This window comes from Leiobunum rupestre, chromosome 1, assembly GCF_980474605.1.
Source record: "Leiobunum rupestre chromosome 1, qqLeiRupe1.1.hap1, whole genome shotgun sequence".
Classification (NCBI taxonomy): domain Eukaryota; kingdom Metazoa; phylum Arthropoda; class Arachnida; order Opiliones; family Sclerosomatidae; genus Leiobunum; species Leiobunum rupestre.
The window spans coordinates 2,691,993-2,707,855 of NC_143384.1; the positions used below are offsets into that span (position 1 = coordinate 2,691,993).

The 15,863-nt window shown below is 36.4% G+C and overlaps 1 protein-coding gene across 1 annotated transcript; it reads right to left on the reverse strand.

Moving 5' to 3' along the window:
* Positions 1 to 9,501: 9,501 nt before the first annotated feature.
* LOC149960408 (uncharacterized) lies at positions 9,502 to 11,093 on the reverse strand. Its single transcript, XM_090180428.1, has one exon. It carries the CDS (start codon positions 11,091 to 11,093, stop codon positions 9,504 to 9,506), a length of 1,590 nt encoding a protein of 529 aa, XP_090036554.1. The 3' UTR covers positions 9,502 to 9,503.
* Positions 11,094 to 15,863: the final 4,770 nt, after the last annotated feature.

Here is a 15,863-nt window from a genome sequence, read left to right on the forward strand (position 1 = left end):
AAGCCATATCTGTTCATTTTCACCCATTTGGTTCAAATTGATCAATATGTGATAAATTTTGATTTTTTTCGTCAAATTTTAACAATTTTTTCAAATTCTTCACAGGGGGGGGGGACCCTTGGAATCGGTTAAAATCCCTTGTTGTTTTCCATAGGAAAAATTACATTTCATGTTGTCAAAAACATTTTTCGTTGCCATGGCAAAACCGTTGCCCATTGAATAAATTCCCTTTAGGATTTAAGTTACTTGAAGGTCTACCAATCCCCCGAGTTTGAACAAAATCGGTGTGTAACACCTCGGGTCGTCTCCTTGTAGGTTAACGAGGAAACAACTTCATTCGGCATCACAGCTGAAATCAACTATGTCTAAAATGTGAGAATGGCAAGCATTTTATTGTTTCAATGGTTTTAAAACTGACTATTTTTTATTTCTCCGAGCATATTTTTTGCTCCCGAAACGTGTTTTGAAATATCAGCTGTAGCACGTGAAAGTATATGATTCGAGCCCAAAACATATCCAGTGTAGGGAGACGAATCTGTCGCAAGAGCATATTCTATACTTCTGATAATAGTCATATACCACAAAAGTATTTATTTTTACTAATTTAATGAGATATCAATGTTTAATGGTTAGAATCTTTCGTTTGATATATTATAAGTCATATTTATTTAAAATACCGAAGAACTCCTACTAGGGTGGCCGGGGTCGACTTGCACAACCCATAGCGGTAAAAATAATTGACCAGGATGCCTAATTATTCATTTAGGGGATAAATTAAATTATTTTTATTTAGGTAATAAGTTAATTTGCGCTTAATTTTTAAATTTATTTATGGGGTTTTGGTGTGCTAGTGCCTCTCTGGTAGCCGTACAAATGTCCCCCATCGAATTCAGCTCATTTGTATGAAGAAATTGATATCTTCCACTTTACCAAATCGGCAATTGTCTGAACGTAAACAAGGCTACCAGCAGTCATTGCTATTAATGGTAAAAGTTAAATATTTGAAATTTGACTCGAATGTGATTAGTGATAGAGGTTTATTGTACTAAAATGAAATAAACAATAGTGATCGTGCACACGTTTGAATTGAAACTGAGCTGCAAAACATGACGGTTCTCGAGATACATTTCGAATGACCTTGAAGACATTTTTTCAGGTCAGCCGAATTTTATTAGTCTAATAAACCTTACCGGAGTGAATCTGTTCAGAAAATATTGATGCCGTAGCACAAGTACTTTCTATGTTTATACAGGCGCCATCTAACTCGTTCGCGTTTCGCTATTTATTTCTTATATTGCCCAGGTGGGAACGCGGCCCTCTTTGTCACTATTTTCCTCAAAATGGCGGCCATAATTCAAAAGTGGATATGACTTCATAGTTATTGTAATTATTATTCTTATGGTGGTAATTTATATCGTTTGTATAAAAATTTATAGGGCAAAGTCACCATTGCAGAGGTAGTGTGGTGCTCGGGGCAAAATTCTTGAATGACGCCCTTTTAACGCCTTTTATACTAAAAAATCACCTAAAATAGCAATTGAGCACATTTTATCAGTCGACAAAAAGATCGTTGGAAAGTACTTGGCGCCTGGTTCAAGTAGCCCCTTCGTCGGTGCGCCACTTGGCCATTTGATTTAAATTTAAGGGAAACGTATTCTTTCTTTATCAAACTTATTGCTCTTTTATGGATTTTGAAGGAATGAGATATTTAAAAAATTACCCGCCCTCACTGGAGTTCTTCGGATATCTTAGATGTGACCCGAATGATCTGATCAGGCGCTGGTTTAAGGGGTTTTCCCCCGAGTTCTTCCCCTTCCATGAAAACTTGTCTAGGTTAACGGTAATAGTTAGTGTATGGAGCTGTTGGCTCGATCACGTGGCATGCAGGGCTTGCCACCACGCTCCTACGCATTGTAACCCGGCCACCTGAATTAAAGGCTTCAAAAGTCGCTTGATGACTTAGGCCTAAGGTGGTGCCTTGGGTATTAGCCTAGCTGATTATTATTATAGAAAACCATACTTTTTTATCTAGAGATAAAAATTATATTTTTTATCAATAAAGAAAACAAAACGGTTGAAAGCAGAGGTAATCTGTTGCCCGCGGCGAAAGTTACTCGCGAGCCCTTTAGTTAGCGCCTCCGCCCCCCCCCCTCCAGCTTCGAAGTTAACATGATTTGGCACCCCCACGCCTTGTAAACATTGTCCAAGTTATCCCCCTCGAGCCTGCCCTTTAGAGCGTTTTCAATCTTTCTGATTTGAACCCCCCTGTTGTCTCTTTGATGGGCTCCTATCAGTCCCGGGGATTTTGCCCCCTCCTGCCCGGCACTGAGGAGTTCACAAGGTTTTTAGATATAGCAGGATACGTGACAAATAAATTTTAAGCTTTAAGCCATTGTCTTGTGCCCTACTGAATTTAAACCAATGCTATAGTATAGTATCCTCCAATGATCCAATCGCGTTTTGTTCCCCTTTGTGTACCCTGGTTTTTGTAAAAAATACCAATACTTAATCCGATCATATGAAAACTGCCATGTCTAACACTTTTCCTCCAAATTACGAGACTAACTAAATCTACTTTATGCGTTATAACATAAAATAACATCTGTCACTAACATTATAAGGTTTAAATATAGAAAGTACCGTTGTAGAGTTTGTTTAGAAAAATAAATATACCTCCAAAAAACACAGGCCTCTGTTGCCGCTTAGGTTACAAAATAAACACGACAGAAGCGTTTATAATTTTGAACGTCGAATGAACGAAAGCTCGGAACAGTCGCAAAATGCGCGGTTAAAAACAAACTTTTCAAAAATACACGTGGGTCACGTGGGTGCAAAGGTCCCATGACTCGCATCATCGACTTAACAGCCAATAGAATTCGGTTCAGTCAATTATTTTTTTAGGGGTGGGCTACTATTGATGAGTTCCTCCTCCGGACAAATAATTTATAAACATTTTGAGACGTGGAATAATCCGCGACCGGTCTCAGCTCGTATTTATTCACTCGAGCTCGTCTCGGGCTCGTATCATTAACAACTCTTACGATAAGTCTCTACTCGGGATATTTTTTGTACTATTTTTGGGACTCAGACTCAGTCTCGTCTCAAAACAATTAGGGTCTCGTCTCAGCTCCTAAATTAGACAATATATTTCTTGGTCTCGTCTCGTGCTCAAAATGTTATACGTTTTTTCGAATGGTCTCACCCGAGGCTCGAGATTTAATGAAAATTAGAAGGGACTCGGCTCGGGCTCAAAAAATAATTCGAATATTTAAGGGCTCAGTCTCAAACTCACAAATTGGCTCAAAATTGAGACGAGCCCGTGCAGCTATGCTCGGGACGGACGGAAGGGGACCCCTGGAGAGATAACCTCTTTCTCTCGTCGCCGGGCCTAACAAAGGGGCACTTTCCCCTCTCAGCGAGGCTGTACGTTTCGTCGACATCCCACAATGCAGTTCTCGCGTCCAAGTTTCGCGGATCTCGGAATAGTCAAAACTGTTACATCAAATAAAAGTCATCTTTTCAATTTCGACTTTGAAGTTCAAAACGCGAAATCTTCAATCATTTTATCAAATAGTTACTTATTATATTTATTCTAAATCACTAATGCACATATATATACATATTATAAATAGTTGTTATATATATAGTTTCATTGTTTCCATTCTCGTCGAGTTTCTAATCCTAAAACTTTCCTATAAAATAATAATTGTTGTTGAAAGGCTCCGAATCATTGGAGGGAACGCCAATACAAATACTGCAACCAGCTGTAGCTCAACAACCGTTGTTCGTAGAGCGATAACAGTGACACTTTCTTAATCGACCCCCCTGAATTCAAAAATGCCGGTTTCAGGGCCGTAACCCCATTATTTTAAATGTTGCAGTGCCGTTAATATCTGCTCCCTCCGACCAACCCCCTTAAAGGGAGAGTGACCGAAAAAAAACTAGTTGGTCTCGTTCGATAGAACTCTTTGACGCGCACGCAGTGCCGTTAATTTCCACCCCCTCCGACCAACCCCCTTAAAGAGAGAGAGTGAGCAAAAAAAAACAAGTTGGTCTCGTTCGATAGAACTCTTTGACGCGCAATCAGTGCCATTAATTTTCGCCCCCTCCGACCAACCACCTTAAAATTGCCTTTCCAAAAATCGGTTTGGCTTCGGACAAGGCTTAAGTACAAATGATGTGTTATACCAAGTAACAAAAGAGTTGTATAACTCTCTTGACAAAAATAAGAAAATGATAGGAATTTTTATTGACCTAAAAAGGCCTTTGATTCAGTTTCGCATGCTTTATTAATTAAAAAACTTGATAAGGTTGGAGTTCGTGGACTTCCGTTAGAATGGTTTAAAAGTTACCTCCAAAATCGTCCCACTGCAGTAAAATTAAATAATTCCTTATGGTATGATTGGTTGGGCCTGAACTACTAAGACTACTCTGAAACCCTTAGGAGTTATTCAGAGAAATGGTATTCGAATTTGTTTAAAGAGAAATCGTTTTGAGCCGGGTATAAAACTATATAAAGACTTCACAGTTTCTTCTATTAACTAATTGAATGCTAAAATAATTTTGATCTATACTTTTAGACATCGAGATTTATGAACTTATCAAACTAATTATTGTACCCGCGCTATTATGGAGACAAATTGGCACGTTGAGAAAATGTTCAAATCAATTGGCCAGAATCATGTTACGTATCTAGGGCCTAAACTATATAATTTATTGAACGCTGAAACAAAACATTGTACTAATAAAGAAATATTCAAAATAAAATATGTCAATGGATTAATAATTCTGGTTGCGAAAGACTGAATAATTTTCTTAATTGATGTCTCATATTTTAAAAAATAAATAAATTTTTTTGTCTTTTCTTTCTTTCTTTTTTTAAAATACTGTATAGCGATTGTCTATCACCCTTAAAGCCTTGATTTGAAATTATTACTTTTCCCCACCACGCAAAAGTTTTTTCTTATGTGGTTGGGGTGATGAGTTGTATAAGTATAAGTATATTTGTAAAAACAACATCAATAAATTTTTAAATAATAAGAATAATAAAGGGAGAGTCACCGAATGGTACGATATCGTACGTCCTTAAAATTGAGATGAAATCATCAACTTCTTTCCTATTTCCTATAAAACAAATCCGCCGCCAGTATGGTGCTTATTAAAGTGTTTGCTCTTTGTGACCCTGTCCAAAGCGCATTTGCCCCCGCTTTTAGCCAATGTCAAGGGCAGAGTTTTATCCCCGGATGTTTCCTCCAAAACGAAACTGAAAGTGGACAAAAAACCTCTGACCCCCGCAAACACGTGGAGCCAACGAAAGGCGACCTTTCTGACGCGTGAATCTCGTCATCATAGCTTCCACAGGTTGGACACCTTCTTTCCTCCAAGGGTCAAGTCTCATTTTTCGCGCCGAACGATACCCTTCCGCGTCTGTATTTCAAACTGTGTGCAAGTTTCAGCTCTGTCGGGTAAACAGGGGGCGCAATGTTTCAGCTCTGTCGGGTAAACAGGGGGCGCAATGTTTCAGCTCTGTCGGATAAACAGGGGGCGCAATGTTTCAGCTCTGTCGGGTAAACAGGGGGCGCAATGTTTCAGCTCTGTCGGGTAAACAGGGGGCGCAATGTTTCAGCTCTGTCGGGTAAACAGGGGGCGCAATGTTTCAGCTCTGTCGGGTAAACAGGGGGCGCGATGTTTCAGCTCTGTCGGGTAAACAGGGGGCGCAATGTTTCAGCTCTGTCGGGTAAACAGGGGGCGCGATGTTTCAGCTCTGTCGGGTAAACAGGGGGCGCGATGTTTCAGCTCTGTCGGGTAAACAGGGGGCGCGATGTTTCAGCTCTGTCGGGTAAACAGGGGGCGCGATGTTTCAGCTCTGTCGGGTAAACAGGGGGCGCGATGTTTCAGCTCTGTCGGGTAAACAGGGGGCGCGATGTTTCAGCTCTGTCGGGTAAACAGGGGGCGCGATGTTTCAGCTCTGTCGGGTAAACAGGGGGCGCAATGTTTCAGCTCTGTCGGGTAAACAGGGGGCGCAATGTTTCAGCTCTGTCGGGTAAACAGGGGGCGCGATGTTTCAGCTCTGTCGGGTAAACAGGGGGCGCGATGTTTCAGCTCTGTCGGGTAAACAGGGGGCGCGATGTTTCAGCTCTGTCGGGTAAACAGGGGGCGCAATGTTTCAGCTCTGTCGGGTAAACAGGGGGCGCAATGTTTCAGCTCTGTCGGGTAAACAGGGGGCGCAATGTTTCAGCTCTGTCGGGTAAACAGGGGGCGCAATGTTTCAGCTCTGTCGGGTAAACAGGGGTCGCAATGTTTCAGCTCTGTCGGGTAAACAGGGGTCGCAATGTTTCAGCTCTGTCGGGTAAACAGGGGGCGCAATGTTTCAGCTCTGTCGGGTAAACAGGGGGCGCAATGTTTCAGCTCTGTCGGGTAAACAGGGGGCGCAATGTTTCAGCTCTGTCGGGTAAACAGGGGGCGCAATGTTTCAGCTCTGTCGGGTAAACAGGGGGCGCAATGTTTCAGCTCTGTCGGGTAAACAGGGGGCGCAATGTTTCAGCTCTGTCGGGTAAACAGGGGGCGCAATGTTTGAGCTCTGTCGGGTAAACAGAGGGCGCAATGTTTGAGCTCTGTCGGGTAAACAGAGGGCGCAATAGCCATACGTTGTCTATTTTGGGCGTGATATTTCTAATTGATTTACTTTTAAATTCTGTTTCACTTTTCTTATTTAGGTTTAGTTACTAACATTACAAAAATTAAAACAATTGTTTTGTCGTTTCTTCAAAGTTTTATTATTTATTTAAAAAATTTATGATTCCCAACAAAAATTAAAGCAGTTGAACTTAGGGCCTGTTTGCCGATGACGCTACAACTTACTTCAACGTACGAAATCTTCACACTTCCTGTTGGATAACTTCCCTGGACTCCCCGATCCCTATTTAAATAATTATTTAAAGGAAATAGGCTCATCAATTGTAAGAGTGGTCAGGCCAAAAGTATCCCGCGAAGTAGGCCAATAACACCTGACCGTTTTACACGAAGTATGACCTCGCAGAAACATTAATAAAATCTGTCGCAGAAAAAGAGACTCCCAAACCAGCAATCATTACAATGCCCGGTCGTGACCCCATCACAATGGGCGGGACCCCCGGGGAACAACCCCAAAGTGCCCCAACGAACGAGAGAGAATGTTCTTTCGACGAAATGGAGGGAGGAAGATTGGAGTTCGGTTGAGGCCCCGACGCCGGACCGTCCCGCGGAAGAGAGGAGGATGGCCAAAGACGCGATCCTTTACCAAAGGCGCCCCCCCCCCCCCCGCGGAATGGCACTTCAAATGCTCTCGTCACCAAAAGTCTCTAAAACTACCCCCTTTAGGATTTTTCAAGTTACATGAAGGTCTATCAATCCCCAGAGTTGGAACAAAATCGGGTCGTCTCCTTGTTAGTTAAATTTTCTCGTAACCTCCCGAATCTTCGCATCCCATGAAATTTAAAATACGCGAAACTAGGGGTTGCTCCGAGGGGCAGTTCACTCCCATGATTAAATCTGCGCTCTTAGCCGATTAAATCATGATTAAAATGATTAAATGGATTAAATAGCGATTAATTCAGGATTAAATCACGATTAAATCTAGATTGTGATTAAGTTGATTAAATCGCGATTAATACGATTAAATCATGATTAAAAAGATTAAATCTCGATTAAGCTGATTAAATTACGTTTTGAGAATAAAAGTACTCGGAAAAATTAATCTCATTTCTTATAAAAAAAATCATAGTTTCGTCTAAAATAAAATATAGTTTATTACATTTCTACTTTACGTGTCCCTCTGAGTTTTAGACGTCTCGGTTTTAGAACTTTACGTTCGATCGCTCGCGTCCACGGAATGATAAGTTAGAAAATTCCAGAAAAAAGCGGCATTCCGTTTTTAAACCTTGAGGAGCTTAGTTCGGCATCCATCGATACATAATTATATTGTTTCAGTAATTTTTATTGTATTTAAATTTATATTTGTTAATTTATAAGTAATGAAGCCTTTTATGCGAGCTTTTATGACGATTTTTATGATTAACACCTGTTTTTAAAATTGTTTAACCGCAATATTTAAATTTTCTCGCGGAATTGGGGCATATTATTTTTAGATTTAAATACTCCAAATTATAAACGTCAGTTAAGTTAATTGGTTTAATTTTATCGATGTAAGATTAGATGGCGATACAAAAAAATTATTAAAACCTGATCATGATTAACTAGATTTAATCATGATTAAGTCTATTAAATTGTGATTAAAAAGATTAGATCATGATTAAGTCTATTAAATCGTGATTTAAAAGATTAAATCGTGATTAAAAAGATTAGATCATGATTTGCTTGATTAAATCAGGATTAAAAAATTAGATCATGATTAAGCCGATTAAATCGTTATTAAAAAAATTAGGTCATGATTAAGCCGATTAAATTTGGATTAAATCATGATTAAAAAGTTTAATCATGATTAAATCATGATTAAAAAGTATAATCGTGAGTAAATCGGATTAAAAATTTAATCGTGATTAACTCGATTTATTACATTTAATCGGATTTAATCCGATTAAATCTGCGCTCCAAAAAGGAGTGAACTGCCCCTCGGGTTGCTCCACCCATGTAGTGGCAGAAAATAAAAGCACAAAAACCAGCAGAATCGTCTACAAAACGCTCCAACTAAAAGAAGACTCAATGATACATACATTATTAAATTAATTCAATGTGCATCGACCGAACAATGAAGTATAAAGATATAAGTATAAGCAAGAATGTATTTATTTATACTCAGGGAGAATGAATATGTCGAGACTATCGACGGACACGTTGAGCCCCTAACCCCGTCACGCTAAGGGGGGGGGGGGGAGGGAAAAAGGAGGCGGTCTTATCTTTTGCGTCCTAGCAGCAGCGTTAATCGCGTCGAAAAACGTAATTTTTAAGAACCAATGAGATTGCAGTATTATTTGATTTTATTAAAGCGGAGGAGCATCCCGGGGGGCCCAACGGGTGGAATTGGAGAAACGCTAAAAATAATCTCGACATATTCATTCTCCCTGAGTATAAATAAATACATTCTTGGTATAAGCATGTAAACACATTTTCCAGAGTTTAAAAAAGAATTTTTCAAATTTTGAATTCAATGCCGCCGCATAAAGATTTGAAGTGAAGTCATCAAATTTACAAGCGGTAAATCCGTTCTTTGTCTCCCTACTTAAGTTTTAAGGGCTTTTGCCAAAAATTAATTTCAAAACATTGAACAAAGGTAATAATATTAGAAGTGTTATTTTAGAAAAATAAAATTAAAACAAACGCGTTTCTTCAATCGCCGAGAAAAATAATTTATCTTCAACTAGAAATTAATTAGAAAATTAGGGAGTAAATGGACAGAGTAAAAAACTGTACGAAAATCAAATAGTGAATCACTTTTAAAACATGTTGAAGATTTCGCTGATACTCTATCAAGTATCTTACGGAAATATTTGAGGAAATTCAAGTCGCTAAGAACAGATACAGACCATATCGATTTTATTCAAAATTCGAGTTATGTCCCGATAAACGTTTTTTAAATTAGTTTTCAAAGGTGGAATTTCAATTTGGAATTTCTGCCTTTCAACCGCGATTGCCGCTTGTTTCCGCTTGCTTTCATCCACTGTTTGCGCCAATTGTTGCAGAGCACCTTCGTAAGAGAGCTGGGATTTTAAATCTTTGGACTTCAACAGTTTCAAAACTCGAGTCTTCTCCATTTTCCGATTCAAATAGGTCAGAGTGTCGGTTTCTAGCGCCAAATCGGTCTCTATTATTTCCAAATTGACCGCTTGGTCGTTGAATTCCAAAACTAGGGCAGATAGTTCAGCCAGTTTGGTTTTCAGCTCTTCGATGTCGGTGGTGTCCAAGATCAACCCCATTGTGGACAACGAGTAATCTACAGTTACGTCACTGTTCGAATCGTCATGGGAATTGTCTTTATTTACTTCTAAACGTCCTTCTTTGGTTGCACCCTTTGGAACTGGTGTTGGATTGGTTGCTTGTGGTGGCATCAACAGAACTTTTATATTATCAATGAGCTTTATTTCCTTTTGAACATCGAAGCATTTTTTGTTCAGAATGTCCATCGGTTTATTGCCTTCTTCATTAAGGGCATCCGTGTTAGCTCCATTCTTCAGTAGAATCTCTACAATCTGTTGTTGACCACCTTCGCAGGCCAAATGCAACGGTGTCTCTAGTTTGTTTGTAGTTAGTTTGATACTGGCGTTGTGTTGAATGAGCTTATTTGCTATGTCTCCATTACGGTTGATGATGGCGTAGTGCAAAGGCGTAAACCCTTCTTTGTTTATTAAGTTTGGGTTTAACCCATTTTGGAGTAGAAGAAGTACCAACTCTTTGTGGTCTTTTCGTGCCGCCACGTGGAGCAGGGTGTCACCATTGACCTTAACGTTTGCGTTGAATCCATTTTTCAACAGTATTGTGACAATGTCAGTGTGACCTTTCTTCGTAGCGAGATACAGCGAATTCCTTTCGTCATTGTCTTCGTAGTTGACCTTCGCGCCTTTCTCCAGTAATAGCTTTACAATTTTCGTATGTCCTTTCTTCGTAGCCGCGGTCATCGGGCAGTAAAGTCCATCGTGACTGGTTTCGTGTAGAGCCTTTTGCTCCAAAAGCGCCAGGCATTCGTCGTAGCTCCCTTGACGCGCTGCGAAATAGAGACGAAGCGAAAGCGGGAATTCTTTTTCGATCACGTCCAGTATTTCCAGGCGATTGTTTTCCTCAGCCCGGTCCGCGGGTCTTTTATTTTGGTTGTCCTTAACTTCCAGACTAGCTCCGTTGTGAAGTAGTAGACGGATCACATTTATGTGTTTATAAAAGATCGCTCGCATTAAAGGAGACCAACCATCGTTGTCCACCTTATTTACTTTGGCTCCGTTTTGCAGGAGGGCCTTGCAATTTTTGTAATGACCTCTTTGAGCCGCCCAAAGCAAGGGACTCATTCCATATCCATCTTTCATATTGACGTCGGCTCCATTTCGAATGAACTGCAGCACCTCATCCAGTTCTTCTTTATCTTTCCTAGTGGCCTCTGTCAAGCTCATCACAAGTTGATTTCTAGAGAAAACAAATAGGAGTACTGATTAATGCCGCATTATTATTTGAAATTAGTTAAGTCGGTCACCGTTTCCTTTCGGGTTTTATAACATATCTCAGTTTGAAATTGGTAAATAAAAGTAACCAAGCCGTGCTTTAAATGGGGCTTCAAATCGTCATGTCAAGTGGAATTTCAGAATTTTTTTCAATAACCAGTTTATTATTTAAAGTTCGAAAATGGATATAAAGCTAAGAATAGCGATTTTAAAAGTACCAAATACGTTTCGCGATGGAGATGCTATAATAAACACCACTGTTATGGATATCAGTTCAACTATTGTTTTATATGTCACCAATGCCAATTTAATTAATATCTTCGTCATTAAATTTATATATTTCGTTGTTACTTAAAATATGATACTGAATTGGACTAAGAATCAAAATTAACTTTAAGCCGCTAGGGGGCTATAAGAAATAATAAAATTATAATTTATAAATTGATCTATTTCTAAAATCATGGCTCATGCTTTTACTGTTAAATTAAAAAAACACTTTCACTTTCTTTAACTGCTAAACTTTTAAATTTAATATTTATTAATAAAATTTAGTTTGGTTGTAAACATTTGTTACATACATCATGTACTTTGGACTAGTAAACATGTAAAGCAAATTACCCCAGATATCTTAAACGCAGCTATATGCCAGAACAGCGGTGTCAGACACGGTAAATACTCTAAGCCTTGGCGGCGATGTAAATTGCCACGTGACGAAAGCGGTTGTCTTAACCCGTCTTTAAAGAAGCACTGAGGATTGGCGCGGGCAATCACTTGACGCCTTCCTTGTCTAGTTGTTTTCTTTTCTCGGCACCTTGGCCTCAGAAAAACGTTGCGAATCATTTTTGTTCGCCAGTATTTATGTAATTATGACATAATTTCGAGCTTTAAATATATTTCTGGCATTTACATTAACATTGCTCTTTGGGAAAATGTTTTCCGAGTCCAAATAAATTTTCGAAAACTATTCGGTATTCGAATACCTATTTGGTATTCGAAAAACTATTTGGTATTCGAATAACTAAATGGAATTCGATTATATATTTGGTATTCAAATATATATATGGTATTCGAATAACCAGTGGCGGCGCTAGGGGGTAGGCCAGGTAGGCCACTGCCTACCTTAAAATTTCGAAAGGGCCCCAAAATCACCCTATAAGGGGCCCCAAATTTATCTAGAAAGGGTCCCATTTATAAATAACAATGAAACAAATGTCGATAATGTATTTAGACATTTTTGAGGTATCTCCTAGTAAATAAAACCAGTTCTGTTATATTTGGACTCGTTTTACTGTTGTTAGAACTTTTTTGTTCGTCATGTACATCACTTCTTTATTTTATTGAAGGATTTCGTTGATAAAGGGGGGTCCCGGGTCTGGGGCCCATTTATTTGGTTTGCCTACCCTCGCGAAAATTCCTGGCGCCGCCACTGCGAATAACTATTTGGTATTGGAATAACTATTTGGTATTCGATCGGTCAAATGGAACAATTTTTTCCCCAGAAATGTTCGATTAAAAGAATTTGACGTTTAAGTGTTCGATTTAATATTTGATACGGCTAGAAAAATTATTTTATATTACATTCGAATGATTCGATCCCAAAAAATGGTATTTGCACACCTCTAGTAAATTTAAAATGAATAACTAAAAATAACTATAAAATGAAAAACTAAAAATAACTATAAAATGAAAAACTAAAAATAACTATAAAATGAAAAACTAAAAATAACTATAAAATGAAAAACTAAAAATAACTATAAAATGAAAAACTAAAAATAACTATAAAATGAAAAACTAAAAATAACTATAAAATGAAAAACTAAAAATAACTATAAAATGAAAAACTAAAAATAACTAAAAAATGAAAAACTAAAAATAACTAAAAAATTAAAAACTAAAAATAACTATAAAATGAATAACTAAAAATAACTACAAAATGATTAACTAAAAATAACTACAAAATGATTAACTAAAAATAACTACAAAATGATTAACTAAAAATAACTACAAAATGAATAACTAAAAATAACTACAAAATGAATAAATAAAAATAACTACAAAATGAAAAACTAAAAATAACTACAAAATGAATAACCAAAAATAACTACAAAATGATTAACTAAAAATAACTACAAAATTATTAACTAAAAATAATTATAAAATGAATAACTAAAAATAACTACAAAATGATTAACTAAAAATAACTACAAAATGATTAACTAAAAATAACTACAAAATGATTAACTAAAAATAATTATAAAATGAATAACTAAAAATAACTACGAAATGAATAACTAAAAATAACTACAAAATGATTAACTAAAAATAACTACAAAATGATTAACTAAAAATAACTACAAAATGAATAACTAAAAATAATTATAAAATGAATAACTAAAAATAACTACAAAATGATTAACTAAAAATAACTACAAAATGATTAACTAAAAATAATTATAAAATGAATAACTAAAAATAACTACGAAATGAATAACTAAAAATAACTACAAAATGATAAACTAAAAATAACTACAAAATGAATAACTAAAAATAATTATAAAATGAATAACTAAAAATAACTACAAAATGATTAACTAAAAATAACTACAAAATGATTAACTAAAAATAACTACAAAATGATTAACTAAAAATAACTACAAAATGATTAACTAAAAATAACTACAAAATGATTAACTAAAAATAACTACAAAATGATTAACTAAAAATAACTACAAAATGATTAATTAAAAATAACTACAAAATGATTAACTAAAAATAACTATAAAATGAATAACGAAACACACTTCACGGGATTTTAGTTCTAGCTGGGAAGCCCGGACGAAGGCCGGGCTTCCCAGCTAGTATATATATATATATATATATATCTCTCTCTCGATATATATATGTAAATAGTGGTTTGTTTCTTTCTATGCAAGACCAAGATAATTATCCGATTCGTAAAAAATGTGGCCTGTGGCATTGTGGCCCCTGCCGTCAGATTTTATGGGCGTCTTGAGATTGCTAGCCTTCGTAGTTTTCGACCACGGGACCAAAAACCGGTGACCGCAAGACCGAAACCCCTGACCTCACGCTGTCAAGAGACGCGGGTATTAAGTTTATCTCTCTGGCTCTAATTGCCCCACTTAGCTGCTGGATGGCATGACCTTCGACCCTTTTCTCTCGCGTTCGTTCTCTTTTCTCAGCCCACCCCCTCCTCTCTCTATCTGTGTCACGCAGACACCTTTGCCCGGGCCGTATTCATTCCAAGCATACCCATAATACCAACCGGTATGCCATTTGATTTTAAACGCCTGCAATTTCTAATCAATCTTAGCTTCACAATGACAATTAATAAAGCGCAAGGACAGTCACTTAAAACTGCGGGAAATCCATGCTTTATGTGGCGTGCTCAAGAGCTGGAGCTGCAAATAACCTGTACATACTTACTCCAAACGTTGAAACTAAAAATATTGCGTACAAAAACGCTTTATCATAATTACATCTTACGGAATCAAATATATGTTAATTTATCATAATTACATCTTACACTAATCAAAGAAATCAAATATATGTTAATTTATCATAATTACATCTTAAACTAATCAAAGAAATCAAATATAAGTTAATATTACAAGATATGATATTCTGCACTATTAAACGTTTGCAATTTAAAAAATGCCTATTTACTATTTAAAAATAATTTAATTTGCATATTTAAAGTAAAGTGCAGTTTGTTTCCGTTTTTTAACCCGAATTTACTAATTTAATTTGCATATTTAAAGTAAAGTGCATTTTGTTCCCGTTTTCTAAACCCGAATTTACTAATTTAATTTGCATATTTAAAGTAAAGTGCATTTTGTTCCCGTTTTCTAAACCCGAATTTACTAATTTAATTTGCATATTTAAAGTAAAGTGCATTTTGTTCCCGTTTTCTAAACCCGAATTTACTAATTTAATTTGCATATTTAAAGTAAAGTGCATTTTGTTCCCGTTTTCTAAACCCGAATTTACTAATTTAATTTGCATATTTAAAGTAAAGTGCAGTTTGTTCCCGTTTTCTAAACCCGAATTTACTAATTTAATTTGCATATTTAAAGTAAAGTGCAGTTTGTTCCCGTTTTCTAAACCCGAATTTACTAATTTAATTTGCATATTTAAAGTAAAGTGCATTTTGTTCCCGTTTTCTAAACCCGAATTTACTAATTTAATTTGCATATTTAAAGTAAAGTGCATTTTGTTCCCGTTTTCTAAACTCGAATTTACTAATTTAATTTGCATATTTAAAGTAAAGTGCAGTTTGTTCCCGTTTTCTAAACCCGAATTTACTAATTTAATTTGCATATTTAAAGTAAAGTGCATTTTGTTCCCGTTTTCTAAACCCGAATTTACTCAACTAGCTGAAAGCACGGCTGGAGGCCGGGCTTCTCAGCTAGTATACTATAAAATAATCAAAATATACTATAAACTAATCAAAATATACTATTAAATAATCAATATATACTACAAAATAATCAATATATACTATAAAATAATCAAATATACTATAAAATAATCAAAATATACCATAAAACAATCAAAATATACCATAAAATAATCAAAATATACTATAAACTAATCAAATTATACTTTTAAATAATCAATTTATACTATTAAATAATCAATAAATACTATAAAATAATCAATCTATACTATAAAATAATCAAACTATACTATAAAACAATCAAA

Excerpts from the sequence above, each read along its gene's own strand:
- LOC149960408 (XM_090180428.1), bottom strand. The coding sequence starts at position 11,093 with ATGAGCTTGACAGAGGCCACTAGGAAAGATAAAGAAGAACTGGATGAG.